The sequence below is a fragment of the Phocoena phocoena genome, chromosome 7 (assembly GCF_963924675.1).
Source record: "Phocoena phocoena chromosome 7, mPhoPho1.1, whole genome shotgun sequence".
Classification (NCBI taxonomy): Eukaryota; Metazoa; Chordata; class Mammalia; order Artiodactyla; family Phocoenidae; genus Phocoena; species Phocoena phocoena.
In genome coordinates this window covers 51,983,477-52,006,315 of record NC_089225.1, presented here as the reverse complement: position 1 = coordinate 52,006,315, position 22,839 = coordinate 51,983,477, and the positions used below count along the sequence as shown (strand labels likewise).

General features: G+C 39.9%; 1 protein-coding gene across 3 annotated transcripts in view; it reads right to left on the bottom strand.

Annotated features, from left to right (window-relative positions):
* NOSTRIN (nitric oxide synthase trafficking) overlaps positions 1-22,839 on the bottom strand; it is a 62,831-nt gene that overhangs the window by 3,863 nt on the left and 36,129 nt on the right. For 2 of the 3 annotated variants that reach the window (XM_065880554.1, XM_065880556.1), the window contains 7 exons: positions 18,645-18,770; positions 13,344-13,442; positions 13,121-13,246; positions 5,635-5,743; positions 4,449-4,537; positions 1,519-1,644; positions 473-587 (listed from right to left, as the gene is read on the bottom strand). In XM_065880554.1, the coding sequence (XP_065736626.1) occupies positions 473-587; positions 1,519-1,644; positions 4,449-4,537; positions 5,635-5,743; positions 13,121-13,246; positions 13,344-13,442; positions 18,645-18,770 (790 nt within the window). The remainder of the gene's footprint in view (positions 1-472; positions 588-1,518; positions 1,645-4,448; positions 4,538-5,634; positions 5,744-13,120; positions 13,247-13,343; positions 13,443-18,644; positions 18,771-22,839) is intronic. The other variant, XM_065880555.1, reaches the window with a different exon arrangement.

Here is a 22,839-nt window from a genome sequence, read left to right as displayed (position 1 = left end):
GAAAGGTAAAAGGCAGTGGGGGCGTGGATGGAAAATGACTAAGTCAGGTGGCTGAACACAGCGGGTGGGTAGGCCTTGGGATCACCGTGTTTCCTGAAAAGAGGTTGGGATTTGCATGGCCCTTTGGAGGAGTCTGTGGAGACAAAACTGTAGAGTCCTCCCAATGTTTCCAGGCTGAATGTGTGGGCAGCAAATTGCAGGCTGTCTGAATAACATGGATGCCAGTGACTGGAGGTACCTTCTCATATTAGAGAATTCTTTTCCCAACCCTCCAATCTTCTTGAGTCCTTCCCACCTTTTGGATTACATTTGCACAGAAAGCTACACATTTTAACAAATTAATCAGTCCTAATTGAAACGTAAATTTCTTTGAGCCAATTTATGTCAATGTGGCTCTGAAAATAAAATATAATTTTGGCAATGTGCTTTACTGATAGGATCCAGCCCCAAATTATTCTGGGCATGAGATTACCTGTAGATGAAGAACTTGGAATTCTCTGCCCACCAGAAGATGACCTGCTCACAACATTCTCTAATCTCTTTGTCAGAAAAGGCCGAGATATTTTTACAGAACTATGTGTCTGCTGCTGTTTGAATAGTTAAAAAAAAAAAAAAAGTCATTTTTTACAACATTGTCATCAAAAGTATTTGCGAAAAGTAACTATCCTGCAGCTGTTTTCCTCAGGAATTTGTTTTTCAATTGTTGGGAGGAGGGTATAAAGAGAAAATTCAATACATTCCTAAACCCTACTCTAGCACATTCTTGTTTCTGAGACCTTAATATTTTCAGAATTAGACAATTACCATATTTTATAGCCTGTATTTGCAATTCTGACCTGTACCCCTAGGCCAAATAGTAACATTTCCAGCATTACTTCTACAATTTCAACTTGGTTTTAAAGCAAGTGAAATGATCATGACTCTGTGTCAATGACTGAGACCCTTTAAGAGCTTGAGTCTCTTGGAAAGAAAACTGTCCCTTCATCACAAGGTGGTTACAGCTCCCTCTTCTTGTAGGAAATGGAAAACAGCTACCTGTGTATATTCACACGCTCATCAATTCCTAGAGTGTAACACTGGGAAAATTCATGTGTGTGAGTTTTTTAAGTTGTGCACACGCATTCTCTACATTATGTACTATGTTAAATGGATGAGACTACTGCATATCACAAAACCTTACAGTTTAGGTCTGTATGAATACTAAGATTTTGATTTAATAGAAAATTTTACTATAACAGCACGTTCAAAGGATAAAGTGAGAAGTATGAGAAGGAAGAAGGAACCCAAAGTGTTTTTAACTCATTAATTTATAGATGAATACAAAGCATGTATTCATTTGTGTTTAGCTCTTGTTACTGTGCTCAAAAAATAAATAAATGTATCTTAAAATTGTGCAGCTGGGGATCTGAGCATATGGCATATATAACTCGTAACAGTCTTTTTGGCCTGTTGCTGCCTTAAGCCATTCCACCCAGCAAGCCCAGTCCAGAAATTATAGCCAACCTCTTAAATGCTTACCTTTTCTTTCCACTTGAAGATGGAGTTACTACAGACATGGCTGGGTTGAGGTCTTTGCTCAAGTTCTGCTAAGACGGATGACAGTTTATAGGCGTTTGCTTGCAAAAGCTTTAGTTTCAAGTTATTCTGTGGATACATCATTTGACCATATGAGTAAACTAGAAAATTTTGAGGCATAACTGCGTGGGTAAAGGGATATCAGGATAACTTCCAAAATGACAAAGAGGTCCAGAAAAATACACATTCAACTCATTTGCAACTCATGCAGAAAATGCTGAAGAGAGAAAAACAATGGACACTTTAAGTAGTCTAGAGGAAGGCCTTAGTTGTTGAGTGTGTCGTATTCTAGACCCTTGTAAATAAGGTAAACCAGAAACCTTGATGGGTATATTACTCAGCATTTTGTGGCAATGAATCGCTTTACTCGAATTTCTGCTGAGCAATGAGGTAGAGAATAATAAGTGTTGATTGCAGAAGGTAGGCTTTCGGAAGGCTTTGAAGAAAGGCAATGGTGCCATGGGCACTTAACATAAAGAACAGAAGTGAACTCATCAATAGAATCAAACTAAAATGGTGTGAGTCAGGGTTTTGTTGTTTATGTTATTGTTTCTTGAAGAGGTGAGGTCTTATATTACCCAGAAAGTCTGCAGTAACACTTCTGGAAACTAGAAACCATATTCTGGGGTATTGGAATATAAAAATAAAGACTGAAACTAAAGCTATTCTAGTCTCTCCTGTTCTGATTTGACCTTGAGCTAGAAACTTTATAATGACTTCTCTGTCAAGTTGTAAATCAAATCCTAGAATCTAAATATTGGAAGGGGTCTGCTTATCCAATCTTCTCCTCACCATTGTCTCTCCCTTTTCCACACCTCCCGCCTGGGGGTTCCTAATCCTAACATCCCGGCCAGGGGGTCATAGCCATGGACCAAACACCTCCAATCGATGGGGAAGGGCTCTAATCCTTGGAACAATCCACTGCATGGTGGGCAGGCTCAGCTAGGATGAAAGCAAAAGCTCCCCCATAGCTTCTAGCCTTAGATCTAGTCTGCACTTGAGAGCATCACAGATGTAGTCTCTCTGCTCTGTGGTGCTCCTGCCGGTATCCAAAGACAATATCTGCGCTAAATACCTCCAGTTTCCACAACAATTTCTCAGAGAATATGGCTTGCCAACATTCTTGCTTCAAATATAGCACTTCAAGGACCAAGAGTCAATGAATTAGGAAGAATTTCTGCGAAACAGAGCTTCTCCCTGCAAGAAACCTTCTCTGCGTAACACAAAATCAGTCTACCACTATCACGAGTTTCCTTCCATTAGAGGCAGACGTGCGTGACCGAATTACACGGATATTTGGCACCTACTATTTGAAGGCTCCATCACTAGATCATAAACACCATAAATTCAGGGGTCAGATCATCTCCCATCTTGCATCCTCCACTGTGTGAATCAGGCCAGTTGTGTACCAAGATGATCCTAATAACGTGTTCTATGTCAATGACAAAATTTTATGCAAGAACCCAAAGAAATAAACTTAAATCTTAATGCCATCATAAAACGCTCCATATGACTTTCTTTTGGTAAATATCATTTACATCGAATTAATTAACTAAACATTTTATGCTGTCACAGAAAATGTCTAACAGCCTGCTTTATAATTTTATAAAAATTGTAGCCATATGTCACTGCAAGGATATTAGACCTCTGTTCCCAAGTGAACAGAATTCAGGCCTGTCTTTTCACAGAAAGTGTCAGGTTTATTTCTGCAACACCACCTCCATTAAAGGAAGCTGCTAAAAAACAGATAAACTGTACCTGGCTGCATCTGTCTACTTTTACCAAAGAACTATTGAAATTGCTCATTTGGACAGAATTATTAGGTACCTACTTTTACAAGAGAGTTGTTTAGACTACGTGCAAGGTAAGGAAAGCTGGTTCAGCTTCCTGGATCCTTCAAAACACTGATAAAATTTTGATCTCTTCCTGAATTCTTCTCAGATTAACCGCAGTCAACTTCCTCTCCAATCACAGCAGAAACCCTGTATCTTGTACACATAGGTCATAGTATCTGTTCATTTTTATTCCTGTTTAAAATTCATGGGCCTTTACTAACTGCCCTTATAATGTGGGTTCTTCTGAAGAGGCTGCATTGCCCACAAATCCCAACAAATGTCTCGGGGCTGCCGCAGTCCAGCCTTTCAGCAAAAAGGCCCGGAGGTGCCTCTCCCTGCCCTCCGCTGACAGCATGTCCCCCTTCCTTCAAAACAACCTTGGCCTCTGAAGTCTTTTTCCTTGTTTCCCTGGAAGCTCTTGCCTCACACCCCAGTCGGCCATCTTCCTTCTGTGCGGCCACATCTCTCCTTTCCCCTGTTATACTCGGAAGACCCTGATGTTAGCTCAAGGATGAATGGAAAACAGCATCTCAATGATAATTACCAGGATTTCAATTCTCCTCTGTGCCCTGTGCTAGCATTTTCTAAATAATGCATCATCCTCACAAAACCCCTTAGGTAGCAACATCCCTCTTTAAAGATGAGAAAACTAAACTTGTCCCAGGTCCCTGTAAAAGGCAGAGCTAGATGCAGGCCTCTCTGAATGCAGACGCTGTGTTTTTGGTCACATCTGTTAACTGGAGTAAAGTACACATGGTCTTCAGACCTTAATTGAATGATTCTATTTGGGGGAATTCTATTTTAGGCACTTTTTTTTCCCCCTGGGAGGACACTAAATCAAACATTTCTAAGTAGCTGGATTTTTCCAGATTCCTCAAACCACTTGTCAAGGAGCTGAGTGTACAAGCTCTCCGCCTAGACTGTTGTATGTCATGAGAAAGGAAAGGCAAACAGAGGTCAAATGGTCCAGAAAACAAGCATTCCCAAAATAGCTCCTTCATCATTAAATCTAGGAAATGGCATTCTGCAAATGTTTACCTCGTCCATTAAGGCTGCTGTGCTTTTTTGGCTCTCTGTGTCTGAGAAGCAGGGGTGGCTGGAGTATGCTTTCAGCATTCGTTCCAGGCCTGAAAGTGAAATAAGGCTGTCAGTCTCTGTTCCTCTGGTCCTAGTGGGACACAACTGGCAGGTGGTTATACTCGGAGGGAGCCTGAGCCCAGAAGTGATGCCGGGAGCATTTCCCAAATGGCTGGGGCTGTTTCTGTGTGTAGTTGTTACTAAATTTTACTGAATGGGTGACCTGTACCTTCATTTAATGGGATTTGAGAAATGCTGGTGCTTAAGGAGTCTTGATTGTTATTTTTCAAAATGAGATTTTGCATCTTCCTTGTTGACCCATTCCATGGTGGATTCCTAACATTTACCGCCATGTTAAGCTCTCCTCCACTGATATTTACATTTCTAAACATTTTGCTCTCTTGGATTTCCTATCACGTATTACATTGCAACAGGGTTCTCTGGTCCACATAAAATAAGCTCTACATATCAGAATCATAAAAGTGGAGTTGTTTTTATTACCTGTAACACTTTAGAGCTGCTTCACGTTCTCACATACCTAACGTCTAAGTATAGGATTTAATTTGAATGACTTTCACATCATTCAGGAAGTTAGTTTAAAAAGAAACAAACACGTGGTGATCATTCTGTAATGTATAGAAATACTGAATCATTATGTTGTACACCTAGAACTAATGTAGTGTTGTACGTCAATTATATTTCAATTAAAAAAATTTATATAACTTAAAAAAATTTAAAAACCTATTAGCACCCCCCAATAGAATAAAATAAAATAATATGGGGGAAATAAATAAATAAACACAAGAAAATGAAAAGCCTTGTACACAGGAGGTTTACTGTCTTTTAAACCAAACGAATTGTCCCTCATATCAGCCAATTTCAGGAACACTGTAAAATGCTACACTTCCGGAAATGGTGGTATAGTACTTGTATAGATCTCACAGACCAGAATGTCATTTTCAATTTTTTTTGCTCTCTCCTTGCTTTTTCATTTTTCTTTATTCACACAAATTAGGTTTTATATTTGGTCTTGTAAATGAGATGATCTCTGCACCAGTCAGCAAAAGCAGAATCACCCTAACTCTGGATGAAACCTCCGAGTAGAATACTTTCCCTTACCAGGCCAGTCAAAGACGTAATTACACACCTTCCTGGTCTCGTGAGGCTTTTTCAATATCTTTTTGCAGTCTCAACAGTTTTGACTTTATTGAAGATGCCTGTCGCTCTTTACTCATTGCATTTTTAGGATCTTCTTCCTTTAGGAAAAAAAAAAGGAAGTTTAACAATTTAAAGGGAAAAAAGTAAGAGTTGCTACTCCTAGTTGCACTGAGACTTTCACTGACTATTCAATTTTAACTTGATGGAAGAAAAAAGTAAAAAAAAATTAAAGCAGGGTAACCTCTGGTTTTCTACAGATTGGTCTACCTTTTCTAGACCTACTGAATAAGAAGACAGCTCCGCGTTTACAACTTGTAAGTGTATAGCTGAGCACTTCCTTTAATAGATAAAAATTGTTCTTGGAGGGTGAACTTTACTATGGCTATTTCATAGGAGCATGAGGCTCACCAAGGGAAGGGGCATGAAAGCTTCAAGGAGACTAGCTGACTTAACCAGCACATTCCAGTTGAGGGGTAGGAGGGCAAAGGGCACGCCTTGCAGGAGAAATGGCACAAGCAAAGGACAGAGGCAGAGTTGTGTGAAATGTATGGGGAACAGTAAACAGACCAGTTGCTTGAGCAAATGTAGTGGAAGAAAAAACTGTCTAAGTAGTTTAGGTCAGATTTTCAGGCTGAAGTAGGGATTTTATCATGTAGGTTATGAGAACCATTAACAATAGCAGAGCTTTCATATACATTATTTCCAGAGTTGAAAGAAAAAAAAGGATGTTAGGACACAGTTTAAATGCCTAGTAACAAGTCAAAGCAAATATCCTACAGTGATATGCAACTTAAAATGATTAAAACCTTTATGTGAAAAAAAAAAAAAAGGATGTTAGGGTCAGGTTGGGAGGTGGCTGAACATAAGTGCAGTAGATGGACAGAAACCTTGGAGAGAGAGGGAAAACTGATGACTGAAGATGGAAGTACAGGAGTCAGGACTTATCTGGTAGGAAGGAGAAAAGCGAGGACCCTGAATATTGGTGGAGAGATTAGCTTTAGATAGACTGTCCTGAAGAAAGAGAAGAGAAGATTTAGAGCAAAGAGAATAATAGCCTTTACAAAAATATAATGTAGAGACTAAAATATTTAATATACATACTGTGTATTATATATTATAAAAATTTTCTCTATATCCTTTATTACATGTGACTCTTTGTGATTCTTATAACAACTCGACGAGATTGGTTTTATTTTCCCCATTTTACCTGTGACACTCAGAAATAAATGAAGGCCCAAGACGAAACAGCTAGTAAGTAATTACTGATGAAACCCAACTCCTGTGACTCCCAATTCTCCACCAGAGTCCACTCCTTCACATGTCTGCCTGAGGCTGAGGCCCAAGCTGACGTTACCTCCGCAGGTGAGCTCCGAGTGAACTGCAAGGATGCTTCAGTCCAACCCTCAGTCCTTCCTTGCTGGAGGAATGCACCTCATAATCTGACTCTCATGCCAGTCCAAGACTTCATTTGGTTTCTTTGGGGATGCCTATATTGTTCACAAATGTATTTCCACGGATAGATCACTACTGGATCAACTTGAGACAGATTAAACTGCCGTCAGTAACTTTCTTAAATTTGTCCTTCTCTTCCAAAAATTTGTCAGAAAGAAGATCAAAACCAGAGGAGGCATTTAAACTGCAGATACAATCTTTTGAACATGGCCTTTACAGTCACCTTACAAATATTTTTCACACTAATCACCAGCCCTCCAATATTCACATTCAGATAGTTCTCCTGTCTTACCCTCGTCCATGTAAATTTCATAGCACTCTATAAAAGCCAGTCTACACTTATTGCCAATGACTATAAAGTCAGATTTTGGAGGTGTTTTGCGTTAAGAATATTAGGACAATCCTATTCACCCATTTGGAGATACAGTCCATTCTCTTAGACAACAGATACATAGTTGTTAGTTCTGGTGCACTGAAATTTCATAGAAACCAAAAATTCCCATGGGCACATCAAATAAGATAAACCATTGTGGCTACTTCTTTACATTTCAATAGGAGCTTAGTCAAATTTTCAAGGAGAATGACCCTTATTTTATTGACAGGTTAGCTGATAGAGGCATTTTTACAAGAAAGTAATAGATATATTTTATTGTACATTTTCCCATCTCAGGGATCACCTACACGGTTTGGAAGAAAAAAAAAAAAGGTACTTTCCCCATGTAATCAAATCTTCCTTTCCACTTCCATCTCCACCTTTGTTTCTGCTTTAACAGACATTGCTATTGCTAATTTGCTTTGCCTTTGCCAGGGTCGGAAAAAAAGATTCAATTAAAGAAACAGCCGACCACTTATTGCTGTTTAGATGGTGGGAAGGAGAAAGCCGGTCAGAATTCATTATTGTGCCAGATCTAACTGCCTTCCCCTCTCCCCTCATCTCTTGTTCCCTGAGTGGGGGTCCTGGGATGTTGGTGTTGGCTATACTTTTACTCTTATAGGAGGACATGACCAGTGGTCCAGTTTTACACAGAGAGAGGGGTGAGCCTCCCAGACTGGACCTTGGAAGTCTGAGTGAAATACAGCAGAGGGCCCAAGAAGGAGCAACCAGGAGTTTTTTCCTGCAGATTTTGGTAATTAATGATCAGCATCTAGAACACTACAATTAAAAGTAACAAGAAGGGAGTGAAGGACAAAATCTTTGAGGCATGACCTGACCCAAGAAGATAAAGAATTTAGCCCAAGAGAGCAAACAGGCAAGATGTCTGGGCTCTGACCAGGGACACTGATCAGTTTTTAGCAAGGAAGGTCATGTGATAGTAGAATCACCTAAATGTCCTCAAAATAAGCCTCTGGAATGGCAATTAATTTATGACAAAGGAGGAAGAATATACAATGAGAAAAAGCCTCTTCAAAAAATGGTGTTGGGGGCTTCCCTGGTGGCACAGTGGTTGGGGGTCCGCCTGAGGATGCAGGGGACGCGGGTTCGTGCCCCGGTCCGGGAGGATCCCACATGCTGTGGAGCGGCTGGGCCCGTGAGCCATGGCCGCTGAGCCTGTGTGTCCGGAGCCTGTGCTCCGCAACGGGAGAGGCCACAACAGGGACAGGCCCGCGTACCGCAAAAAAAAAAAAAAAAAAAATGGTGCTGGGAAAACTGGACAGCTACATGCAAAAGAATCAAACTGGATTACTTTCTCTCACCATATATAAAAATAAACTCAAAATGGCTTAAAGACTTAAACATAACACCATAAAACTCCTAGAAGAGAACACAGGCAAAACATTCTCTGACATAAATTGTACCAATGTTTTCTTAGGTCAGTCTCCCAAGGCAATAGAAATAAAAACAAACAAATGAGAACTAGTCAAACTTACAAGCTTTTTCACAGCAAAGGAAAGCATAAACAAAACGAAGAAACAACCTACAGAATGGGAGAAAATATTTGCAAAAGATGCGAACGACAAGGGCTTAATTTCCAAAATATACAAGCAGCTCATACAACTCAACAACAAGAAAACAAAAAACCCAATCCAAAAATGGGCAGAAGACCTAAAGAGACATTTCTCCAAAGAAGACATATAGATGGCCAACAGGCACAAGAAAGGATGTTCAACATCACTAATTACCAGAGAAACACAAATCAAAACTAAAATGAGGTATCACCTCACACCAGTCAGAATGGCCATCATTAAAAAGTCTACAAATAACAAATGCTGGAGAGGGTGTGGAGAAAAGGGAACTCTCATACACTGTTGGTGGGAATGTAAGTTGGTGCAGCCACTGTGGAAAACAGTATAGAGTTTCCTCAGAAAACTAAAAATAGAATTACCATATAATCCAGCAATCTGACTCCTGGGCATATATCCAGACAAAACTGTAATTCAAAAAGATACATGTGCCCCTATGTTCACAGCAGCACTATTCACAATAGCCAAGACATGGAAACAACCTAAATGTCCACTGACAGACAAATGGATAAAGAATATGTGGTACATATATACAATGTAATACTACTCACCATAAAAAGAACAGAAAAATGCCATTTGGAGCAACATCATAATAAGTGACTATCATAATAAGTGAAGTAAGTCAGAAAGAGAAAGACAAATAACATATGATATCACTTATATGTGGAATCTAAAATATGACACAAATGAACCTATCTACAAAACAGAAACGTAAAATAGATAGCTAGTGGGAAGCAGCTGCATAGCACAGGGAGATCAGCTCAGTGCTTTGTGACCACCTAGAGGGGGAGGATAGGGAGAGTGGGAGGGAGGGAGACGCAAGAGGGAAGAGATATGGGAACATATGTATATGTATAACTGATTCCCTTTGTTATAAAGCAGAAACTAACACACCATTGTAAAGCAATTATACTCCAATAAAGTTGTAAAAAAAAATTCAAAAAACTGGAAGAAAATAAAAACACTGACAACAACAAAACCAGAATTATGGACATAGAAAACAGACTGGTGGTTGCCAAGAGGAAGGGGGATGGGGAAGGGGTGGAGTGGGAGTTTGGGTTAGCAGATGTCAGCTTTTATATATAGACTAGATAAACAACAAGGTCCTACTGTATAGCACAGAGGACTATATTCAATATCCTATGATAAACCATAATGGAAAAGAACATAAAGAAAGAATATATATATATATATATATATGTATAACTGAATCACTTTGCTCTATAGCAGTAATTAACACATTATAAATCAACTATACTTCAATAAAAAATTAATAAAATAAACTCAAAATGGATTAAAAACTTAAATGTAAGACTTGAAACCATAAAACTTCTAGAAGAAAACACAGGCAGAACATTCTTTGACACTGGTCTTAACAATATTTTTTTTGAGTATGTCTCAGGCAAGGGGAACAAAAGCAAAAATAAACAAATGAGACTACATCAAACTAAAAACTTTTGCACAGTGGAAGAAACGTCAACAAAACACAAATGAAACTTCCAACAAAACGAAAAGGCTACCTACTGAATGGGAGAAGAAATTTGCAAATGATTTATCTGACAAGGGGTTAATATCCAAAATATACAAGGAACTCATACAACTCAACATCAAAAAAACCAAACAACCCAATTAAAAACTGGGCAGAGGACCTGAATAGACATTTTTCCAGAGAAGACGTACAGATGGCCAACAGGCACATGAAAAGATGCTCAACATTACTAATCATCAGGGAAATGCAAATCAGAACCACAGTGAGCTATCACCTCACACCTGTCAGAACGGCCATCATTAAAAAGACAACAAATAAGTGTTGGTGAGGATATGGGGAAAAGGGAACTGTGGTACACTGTTGGTGGAAACTACCATACAATCCAGCAGTTCTACTCCTGGGTATATATCTGATGAAAGCAAAAACATTAATTTGAAAAGATATATGCACCCCAGTGTTCATTGCAGCATTATTTACAATAGCCAAGATACTGAAGCAACCTAAGTTCCCATCAATAGATGAATGGATAAAGAAGATTTGTTATATATATAATGGAATATTACTCAGCCACAAAAAAGAATGAAATCTTGCCATTTGTGACAACATGGATGGACCTAGAAGGTATTATTCTAAATGAAATAAGCCAGACAAAGAAAAACAAATACTGCATGATTTCACTTACAGTGGAATCTAAAAAAACAAAGGAACAAACACAACTAAACAAAAACAGAATCATAGGTATAGAGAACAAACCAGGTGGTTGACAGGGGAGAGGGCAGAGGAGGAAAGAAATAGGTGAGAGAGATTTAAGAGGTACAAACTTTCAGTTACACAATACATGAATCATAGGTATGAAATGTACAGTGTGGGGAATATTAGTCAATAATAATGTGATAACTTTGTAGGGTTACAGATAACAACGAACTTTATCATGGTGATCATTTTGTAACGTATAGAAATATCGAATCACTGTGTTGTGGTCCAGGAACTAACATCATGTTGTAGGTCAATTATACTTCAAAAAGAAACAAGCTCATAGAAAAAGATCAGATTTGTGGTTACCCGAGGTGAGCGCTGGGGAGAGGAGGAATTGGATGAAGGTGGTCAAAAGGTACAAACTTCCAGTTACAAGATAAGTAAGTACTGGGCATGTAACGCACAGCATGATAATAGAATGAACACTGCTGTGTGTTATATATGAAAGCTGTTAGGATAGTAAACCCTAAGAGCTCTCATCACAAGGAATAAGGTTTTTTTTCTATTTTTTTAAGGTTCTATCTATATGAGATAACGGATGTTCACTAAACTCGTGTAATCATTTCATGATGTATGTAAGTCAAATCATTATGGTGTACACCTGAAACTTATACAGTGCTGTATGTTCATTATATCTCAATAAAACCAGAAGAAAAAAGAAAAGATATAATCCTCTAATTAGGTTAAAGTTTTTCAAAGGCAAGGACCAGAAAGGATGCTGACAATAATTTGCACCTCCTAAGATTCATGCCTCTGTGTGATCCCTTCCCCTTGAGTGCGGGCTGTTTATTGACTTGCTTCTAACAAACAGAATCTGATGAGATGTCACTTCTGAGATTAGCTTATAAAAGACTATGCTTCCATCTTGGACACTCTGGCTCTGTCTCTCCTGCGTTGCTAGTTCCAGGGGAAGCAGGCTGATATGCTGTGAGCTCTCCATAGATGGAGAGACCCATACGGCAAGGAACTGATATCTCCCGCTAAAACCGTTCCCGAGGACCAGAGGCTTGCCATCAGCCACGTGAGTGAGCTTAGAAGCGGATCATCTCCCAGTAGAGCACTGAGATGTCTGCGTTCCCAGCTGACACCTTGATTACAGCCCTGTGTGGGACTCGGACACCCAGCTAACCCACACCTGGATTTCTGACCCACAGAAACTCTGAGATAATAAATGTTTGCTTCAAGCTGTTGAGTTTGGGGGTAAGTTGTTATGCAGCAACAGACAAACCAATGTGATACACGGTAATTATTTATAGAGTCTGAAGATTCAGTCTTGGGGGAAGGGACAGATCAGGAGTTTGGGATTGACATGTACACACTGCTATATTTAAAATAGATAACCAACAAGGACCTACTGTATAGCACAAGGAACTCCGCTCAGTACTCTGTAATAACCTAAATGGGAAAAGAATTTATAAAGGAATAGATACATATATATGTATAACTGAATCACTTTGCTGTACACCTGAAACTAACACAACATTGTTAATCAACTATGTTCCAATATAAAATTAAAAAAATTTTTTTAATTAAAAAAGTAAATGAAATAAAATATTTCCTTCAAAAAAAAAAAAAGATTCAGGCTAAAACCCTGTTTGGAGTTCTTCCCTTGCAGAGAATACCAAAGACAGGTTTGCATTGCCCAGTCTGTAAACCACACAGTTTTAAAATTTATACGGACTGTGAAAAAGTCAATATTTTTGTTTCCTAAACAATACGTTTCCTTTACAATTGCTCTCAATTCTTTTCAAAATGAATCCCTCAGTATATGACTAAGGTTTCCCATGAATGACACTTCCTTCCATCCCATACTTACAAAGTAATCAGTTAATAGGAACTCAGATTTATTTTCTGTAGATGAAACTGCGGTTTCTTGCATGAGAGCCTGGATATCATTTTCGACATCTATCTTGCTGATGGCACAGTGGATCTGCGTGTGGCACTGCAATGCCGAGGAAAGCAGAACAAGGTTGCAGAGGACATGTTTCCTGCCAGTTCTTACCATGCATACCAGAGATGGCGAATTCTTTACTACTCACTGTGGTCAGGGTTTGGCCAAAAACAGAAATATGTTGTGAGTACTGGTTTAAGTTATTGCATAAGAGTTGAATTCTTTCCTTCTCCAGCTCCAGGATGCTCTGAGAAGGATGAAAAATGAGATTAGATCAGCCCACTGTTATACAAAACTGAAGTCACCCACTAAGCACAAACACAACGAAGAAAGTCTGAGTGAGCCGTCCTGTCTGTGCCTCTTGATTACATTATATCCACATTGTGGAGGGGGGTAGCTTCCCAGGACAGGAATGTGATTTGATGTCTGTCTTATTTTATCCTCCATTAGGATCAATTTAACTCACACACTTTCTCCAGGCTTTTGTGGGCCAAAATTAGCACATAGGTGGATGCCACAGGTTACCTGATGTTCACAAAGAAGGGGGAGAAAGGAATCATTTGAAAAGAATCTGTGGGTTCCAAAAAAAGAATGAAGCCCAGTAAAACCCACGTCTGTATCTTGGAAATGCAGTCAGACACTAAGTATTTCTAGAATTGTTTGCAGCACATACAAGGCATTCTGCCGGTTCCGGCAGGGACAACGATGATGAGATGCAAATTTTCTGCTTAAGAAAATTATGTGATGAGAGCAGAAGCTTAAAGTCTGATCAATTCATCATCCTGACCTAAAATTAGGCCTGGGGGTCAGAGACCACTCTTGGAAGGTGGCAACACAGCCTCCCTGTTTTATGCGGGATGACAAAAATTCCACTTTTAGAGTTTTATGGCTTTTAGCTAGGAAGAGTAAATAAAGTAAGGGAGGTCACATTTGCCTTGTCAGCCATTAACATTTTAGAAAAAGTTAGTTATTTGATTCTCACCCCTCACTGCTAGCTGAGCTACAGACTGTTTTGAGGAAATACAGGGACGCTCAGCGACTAGGCATTGTCCAAGAAGGCTGGGTCAAGTGGAAATGCAGGGGGGATTCCTAAGCCTTGTGAGGGCCATAGGAGGCTGCTGGGTATGTGCCCCGAAGCCCGTGGGCTTCGACAGAGGTGGCAAGTGTCCAAGACAACATGCCTCATCCCGTTTCTGTAAGGACAAGGCCTAGGCTTTCCCCCTTTATCCAGGGGCTAGGTTGGTTCCTTTCATACCCGCCATCCCACCCTGCTTCTTCCCACACAGTAAAGAGTACTCATCAATAGTCCTTCCTGAGGAAGAAAGCCTTCTTGGGCAAATTGGTGGGTGGCATTATCGTGGAAATAAGAAGGGCGGACTGCGTCTCAAGGCCTTTGGTAGGGTGGAGGTGGGGAGACATCACAAAGGCCACTGGCTTCTCCCATCCTGTCTTTCAGCACACCTGCAGGGGCCACTAGTCTGTCCAGCCTGGTGTTCCTTTATACCCTTGTGTGTAGACTGCATTCACATCCTGCTGTTATTTAATCTATGGTATATAATCATTAAATTTTCAAAAAATTTTTCTGTGTAATAGTTACATGAAGTTTACCTGTTTTTAACCATTTTTAAGTGTACAGTTCAGTGGCATTAAGTCCATTCACATCGTTGTGCAACCATCACCACTACCCATATCCAGAACTGTTTTCATCTTGCAAACCTGAAACTCTGTACCCATTGACAATAATTCCCCATTCTCTCTCCCCTCATCTCCCCTGGCAGCCACCATTCTACTTGTTGTCCTCCATAAATTTGACTACCCTAGGTATCTCTTATAAGAGGAATCATACAATATTTGTCTTTTTGTGTCTGGTTTATTTCACTTAGCATAAAGTCTTCAACATTCATGCACATTGTAGCCTGTGTCAGAATTTCCTTCTTTTTTAAGGCTGAATAATGTTCCATTGTCTGTACTTACCACAGTTTGTTTACTAGTATATAGTCATTTTAATGCTGCTATTAAATGCAAGTGGTAAAAAGCTGGCAGTAACTGTGAACATCTCTGTCAACCACATGCAGATTTCAATTCTGTACCAAGTGTCCTGATGTTTGAATCGGGAAGCCTAGAGCTCTGTTCCCCCATGGCTACCTTTTTTGTCTAGTCAGAAGCTGCACAATTTTTGTAAGTCAATGGGAATGAAATACCTTTGTTTCTGCTCTTGGTCTCCTGAGTCTTTCTCCAAGATCTCAAGTACCAGCCATTTAAATGTGCCCTCTGTCCCCCAGGTACAGGTTTAAAGACACAGAAGAGTAGCCTAGTAAATGTAATGCTTCATCAAAGGGCACCAATCATATGCCTCCTCTAACAAATATGTAAAATAAATTCTGCTCAGTGTCTTAGACCTCAAGTGGGACAGTCTTCAAAAAGAAAGAGTCTTTATATTATGGGGAAAGATCTAGAAAGCAGCTGTTCTAGTTTAGCACCGTGAGCAAAGGACAGGACAGAAAACAAAAGCCAGGTTTGGGGAACACACTGCATCCCTGCTGGGCAGCTGTTTCTATACTGTGACAAGTGCTTAGCCACTAGCATCAATCTTTGACTAGAATAACCAGTGTCCCTTGGTGGCGATGGCAATATTTAAAAGATTTTAATTTCATTTCAGGGAAATCATTAAGATGATCTATGTCTGCTCGTGAAGAGAGGCTGAGACAAATTCCACTGTGGGAAGTGGAAATCCATATCTCATTTAATGAATTATTGCTTTCTATTATTTTGTTCTTTTTGTATAAAATAGGTCATAGAGAAGCAAGATACTCTGGAGGACCTCAAATTATCCTCCTGTGCTTTCATAATAGCACATAAGAGGAAAGTGGGATCAAAGAGTTATCAAGGAAGAGTAAATGGAGAGGCTGTCTGGGGCCCAGGCTTCATGATGATTCACACTCTTCATCCATTCTTTTCACTTCCTGCTGTCCTGACCTTCCGTTTGTACTACCCGGGGAGATTGGAGTGACTTCATTTTCATCTAAATTGTTTTCATAAAACTGATCAAAGAAGTACCTTGTTTTTTCTATAGCACGAACTCTCAAACTTTAGTACGTCTAGAGATCACCTAGGCCCCTTCCTAAAATCATTCAGAAGTTCTGACTTACCCCGTCTAGGAAGGCATTCAGGAATCTGAATTTTAACAAGCACCCTTGACATTGTCTTGGGGCCATAAAGGGCTACAAGAAAATAAATTTTAAAATCATTTGTAGTTCTTCCACCTAGAGATGACCACTGTTAACATTTTGATGTATTTTAGTCTGTCGAGGTATGTGTATGTATGATTTTATCTTCCTAGTTATCAACCAAATTATTCAAATTGGTATCTTGTTTTTTCACTTAACATTATACATAAGCAGTTTCCAATGCCACTAGTCTCCAAAACACCATTTTAATTAATAGTGCCTTGTGTAGAGTGTATTGATTTATTTAGTCATCCCCTTAATTTTGGCCATTTGTATTGCCTCTTCCCTTTTACTTTTAATGTATTTTTAACAGAAATCTGTATTTTGTTTTTCATCTACTTCCTCAAGATGGATTTATGGAAAGGAAATTAGGTTTTTCAACCGAGGTCCTAGGAGAGAATTAAACCCTAATGTCCTAAGGCATCTGTTATCTGCAATGAGTTACCATTTCTTCTCTGCATCTAGAGGGTATTAGTCACTACCATCCTTGGGGAACTGAGAAAACAGTCACTCACATTATTTTCTGTGTTCCGTGGTTCAGATGAGGAACACTAGTTGATAATGTGAACATTTTTAAGGCTGTTTGCATTTATTGCAAAAGGCTTTCTAAAATAATTCCTCTAGTAAATACTAACAGTACCAAACATTTGATTTGTGGTCACTTTTGATAGAGTGGCTATTATTATCATTATCATTATTATTATTTGGCCACACTGAGCAGCTTGCAGGATCTTAGTTCCCCAACCAGGGACTGAACCTGGGCTCATGGCAGTGACAGCATGGAGTCCTAATCACTGGGGCACCGGGGAATTCTCGAGTGGTTATTATTTTTCAAAATATATTATAGGTTATTTCTAACAACTGAATTGTTTCTTCTTGGAAGGTAGGAAATGTGGCTTGAACATAGAATAATTATGAAGTATTAAGACTAATTTTGACATGTGGTTTGTGCAATTGGTTTCATTACTTAATAATTGCACTTGAGACTTTACAGTATCTAGTAAACTACCTTAAGCATAGTTCAATGAATGTTCTCTGAAAGAATTTGTGAATCCAATCTGCAGAGTAAGAAGGGGTAAGAGGACACTTCATAAGACGTTAAAATACATTCTTATATTCCATTTTTACAGAAGAATGGTGGGAGAATGGAGAAAAAAATGAAATGGAACAACCCTGGTTGACCCATCTCCACTTTCCACACTTCTAATAAAATTCCATTTTAATTGAGTTCAGCCCACTTTTGTTATGTGTCTTCATGAATATCACATTTTACTCCTGTTGTTTGCAAACAACTGAGAATGAGGAATACATAGTGTAATATGTGAGTCAATGACTTGTTGGTATAGACTGAGTATGTACAATCCAACAAAATACTAAGTAAGGGAATCCTTATTGGTTACAGTTAGGCAAGGATGACTCGACAGGAGTATCTCAGGTGGGTCTAGTAGGGCTTGGTTTGGCACTCAGGGGGCAGAGGTTAGCTCTAAGCAAGAGGATAAGCTTAGAACTTAAACTTACAACTCTTATGGGAGTAAGAGGAACTGTGTGAACTCAAAGGAAGAGGGGGGAGAAATACCAGTGGCCTCCAGCATGGTGGTAGCAATAAACCAGGAAACAAAGAGGATGAAAGGAACCTTTCTTTTTTTTATGGAGATTCTGACTTGTAGTAGATTCTCTACCTGATTTGGATTCTAATTAAAAAACCGAGTCTTAAATATTTTTAAAGCTCAGTTGAAAGAAGCTCTTTTGAAAGGTAAATGATATACATCTTGTCACCATCACGAAGACTTTATAAGCAAAGAAGATAATTTCCATAGCTTCAACATAAAAGTTGGGACTGCTGAAAGCAGGCTGGGGTGGAAGGAGAAGGTGGAGGAGGACCCTAACAGGAGAAAAGGGCACTGAGAAAAAGGAAGGAGAGACCTAGTAAGAGCCTCTGATAAGGGTCCTTAGTAACAGCAATACCTAACACATCTCGAAGGCCAGCCAGACGTCCGCTACACCAGGAATCCTGGCAGCCATACCAGTAAGAATCATAATTATCTCCCGTTGTTGTGATATAGATAGAAAAATGAGACGGATGGAGACATCTAGGTTAAGTGTTTTTCTCATAGCCCTTGAAGGGTGCCTAGAAGATAGAATGCGAGCAGTGATTTCTCTCCCACACAAAGCTCTTTGGAAAAAGAAAGAAAGAAAGAAAAAAACTTGAATGCATAACTTACCTGGAAGCAATTTTCCAGTGTGTTCTCCCATTTCAGTCTGGTAGAACAGCTGGCCATGTTTTTTTGGTAGTAATTTTCATCTTCTTTTGACAACTTCTCAGTTGATTTTTTCAGTTTATTGAGGAGCTAAGGTAAAACATCAGTGTCACGTATTCATGAACGCATTTATGAAAGCCCTTTGTAATTCTGGAGAAAGAGTTATATGCATCCCAATGATGAGTTTCTTATCTCCCAGCTAAAGTCATAAACAGTGACAACAGATGACAAAATCAAAGACCTTTCTCAGAAAACAGGGATGTCAGAAATGAAAGGAAACCTAAGAGCCTTTCAATAGGATTCCTACAATTTTTCACGAGGAAATTGAGGTCCTTAAATACCATGTGATATGCCCACTTTCATCAGATGAAGGAAGAGGCCAAATGACAGGTGCAGAGAAGCGAGTACAGATCAGGAACCTCCAACTCAAGGCTGTAATCTACCAATGATGCCCGTTCTCTTATTTCGTAAATCCTTCAGGCCTCCGCATTTCTTACCGGGGCAGGTAGAGCTCTGCACGATCAGATAATTTATAAAACTAGCATTAGGCCTGGAGACCATCCTCTCACTCCACTTTCACTATTTAAACTCTGCATTATAACTCTGGAATCAGACTTCAGGATTAGAGTCCTGGTTCTGACTACAAGTGAGTTTACTTAAACTTCAAAAGCCACAGTTTTCTCATCTCTGTGATGGGGACAGCGATGCTCCCACTTCACTGTGTTGCTCTGAGGAATCAAGCAGGTGATACAGGTAAGAAACAGGGCACACCGCTTGACAGTTAGTATAGCACTCAAAGACTAGTGAGTGTTACTATTACTAGGGAAGAAAGAGCCTGAGATACATGCCATAGTTCACTGCAAGTTATGGACAGCTTGACAAATGCTTTCCTGTCATCCTGACCCCCAATGATACGCTCCTTCACAGAGAGCCCCTTCTGGCCAGTCACCAAAATTGGCCATCCTGACTGTGAAAATCAAAGTAATACAAAACTCTCTGGACCAGGGTAGTTTGAATTGAATTCTCAAAATGCTCAGACACATAATTTCACATCTCTGAGAAAGGAAGAAGTTGTATTACAGGAATGATTCTCAGACTTTAATATGCCTAGGAATGACCAGAGATTCTTGGAAAATTGCAGATTTTCAGGGTTCCACCAATAGCAATACTGATTCAGTAGCTCGGTAGTGGGACCAGGAAATCTGAATTTTCACTGCCTCCTCAGGTGATTCTGATGCAAATGGTCCTCAAGCCACAGTTCAAGGAGTACCAAGGAGCCCTGTGATTTAAGCAGTTTAGGATTTTCAAGGACAGAGATAAAGGTTTTTAAGAATGCTCCTCTTTATGTTTAAGGACACTCTGACTAACGTTTCAGTAGCGAAGAACATTCGTCCAAAATGCTGAATATTAACACCACTCACTTTATTATTCCAGTTGATATGCTAGCCATTCAACTGTCCCTCAGCTCTGATGTATGACCTACCCAGGACATGGATGGTTTTGTATATCAAGTGTAATGAGCCATTTATCTATAGAGATATGAGCTTGTGAATTTTAGCCTGATAATGATACAGAGAAAGGGTTGCATGTGTACCATGGCTATACTTGGCTAAGTCATTGTTCTTTGATTCTTACTGAGTGTGCCCAGCAATGAGAACAGAGTCAATCTGGAGACTGACTGCACAAATCTCTACCTGTCCTGGTAAGAAATGCCAAGGCCTGAAGGATTTACAGAGTAAGAGTACAGGAATCATTGGTAGATTACAGTCTTGAGTTGGAGGTTCCTGATCTGTACTTGCTTCTTCTCACCACTCACGTTCATCAGCCTACACTCTATAGAAGTTTCTGCTCAGCAAATTTACAGCAAATAACCCCAAACATATACAGAAGAAGAATGGAGACTCTTATATTCTTATTTAAGGAACTTCTCAGAAACTTTTCCTAAAATTTGTCAAAGATAAATACTTTTTCTTTCCTCTTTTCTTTCTCTTGGAACAAACATCGATTCATTAATTCATTAATTCATTCATCAAACATTTCTTGACTGCCACACCGTGTCATGTACTAGACACTGGGAATAGATAAAGGAACTAGATAGGCTCCCTCTCTAGTCAAAGACCCACACAGGCCATTGTTATCCTGTTTGATAGATCCCAAGATGATAGAAGTATTCAGGTGTCACAGAGTGGGTGCTCACAGAAATGATCCCTGTGTGAATAAACCTAAAATGAAAGTAGGAATTGGTGAGGCAAAATAGCATGACATGATACCAAAAAATATTTTGGTGAGGTTGGAGCACACAGTTTGAGAGAAATAATAGCAAGTGAAAATGCTGAAAAGTTAAGCAAGGGCCAAATCAGGGAGGGTCTTGAGGGCCACACAAAAGAGTCTGTGCTTTATCCTGAGGTCACCTGGAAACCTTTGAAGGCTTTTTAAAGGAGAATAACATGCTCAGATTCGAGTTCCAGAAAAGTCAGCTTGGCTTGTGTATGGGGGATAAGGAGAGGAAACACTGAAAGCCAAGACACCAATTTGTCAGTTGGAGTAACCCAAGCAGTGATGATGGTGGCCTGGGAGAGAGGAGTGGCAGTGGGGAGAAATATAAGTAGATAAATTCAGGAAGTATTTTGTTTAGGACTTAGAATTGGGAGGATATGGTAGATGGTGATATTCAAATATATAAAAAACAGAGGAATAAAAAATATTTTTGGTAGAGGGAAGTGATGGTTCTGATTTTGGATATTGAGTTTGAGATGCCAGAGAGCAGTTCAGAGACTGGTTTGGGCTGGAGACATAAGTTTGGGTATTGTCAGCAGAGACATGGTAGCCAAAGCCTTGAGAGTATATTTGTTGAGTACGTGCTGTGTATTGAGCACTTGAGAGTACTGTGTGGGACGCTGGAGATATGATGCCGAATAAAACAGAATGAGGCCCAGGAGAGAAATCATCAGGCACAACAATATAGAAAGTTCAGGCAGAATGAGGGAAGTCCATAAAGGAGCTTAAGAAAAAACTGACAGAAAGGAAAACCAAAAGAGTAAGATGGCGTTGTAGTTAAAAGAAGAGAATGTTTCTAGAAGGGGAAAGTCAATGATGCTCAATGCTTCTAAGAAATTAAAGTCAGAACTGGAAAGCACCCATTAGCTTTAGCAACAAGGACCACGTATTCAATGGCAAGAACATTTCTCGCGAATTGGTGGGGAAAGCTTGGTCGGTGGTTTGAGGAGTGGTTTGAGGAGTGAACGGGAGATGAAGTGGAGACAGAGCACAGATAACCCTTCCAATAAATCTTATTGTAAAAAGAAAGAGATGATGATATCTGGAGAGGAGCAGGAACAGGAATATCAGGGAGACAAAGGGTGTCTCCCTGATTCTTCCTACTCTCCCAAGATAGAGGGAAGTTGAAAAGGCTGATGGGAAGCAACCCTTAGAGATACAGGAGAGAAGGGAATAATCCAGGGAAGGGACTCTGAGAGGAGGCTGGGATGGGAATCAGAGCACAAGATGAAGAATTGGCCTGTCGCATTGCACACAGGACTTCAGTAGGGAGGTGGCTGTCCTGACTTCTATTTACTCTGTGACGCTGGAGGCAAGATGGTCTGCTGAGAGTGGGTGGTGAGGATGGAGGAGCGAGAAGAATGGAGATGCAGATCAGCTTCTGGTGAGAACAAGGATTGCTGAGCAGGAAAACAGGAAGGGTTGCTGAGCAGCACCGAACCAGCCCGGCTCAAGTGGGAGATCATGGGCACGTCTGTGTGAGATGCAAAAATGAACGCCGCCTTAGGCGTTGAGTTTTAGGACTAAAGTAGAGAAAGCTACCAGATAAAGTGATGACGATGGTAGGGGTCTGTGTTGTAATGACAGCCAAGGGCTATGGTTGACAGGACCAGGTGGAGGAGGGCAGGGGAGGATCATGAACTTCCGCCTCCCAGGGAGGCTGCTAATGAGGGAAGGAAGCAAAAATTTACCACTTAGCTGCCCATGCTTTTGCCTTTGTCATTCCTCGACATCAATAAAGAATAGCTTCTAATGAGGGCTCCAAATGCCTACAACGAGGTCCTGGAGCTTAGGTTTTTAACTTACTTTGGTTTTGCCTCCTCTTCGGAAGCTGTCTCATTATTCAGTACCTGTTATGATCATTTCAAACTGTGAAGATTGA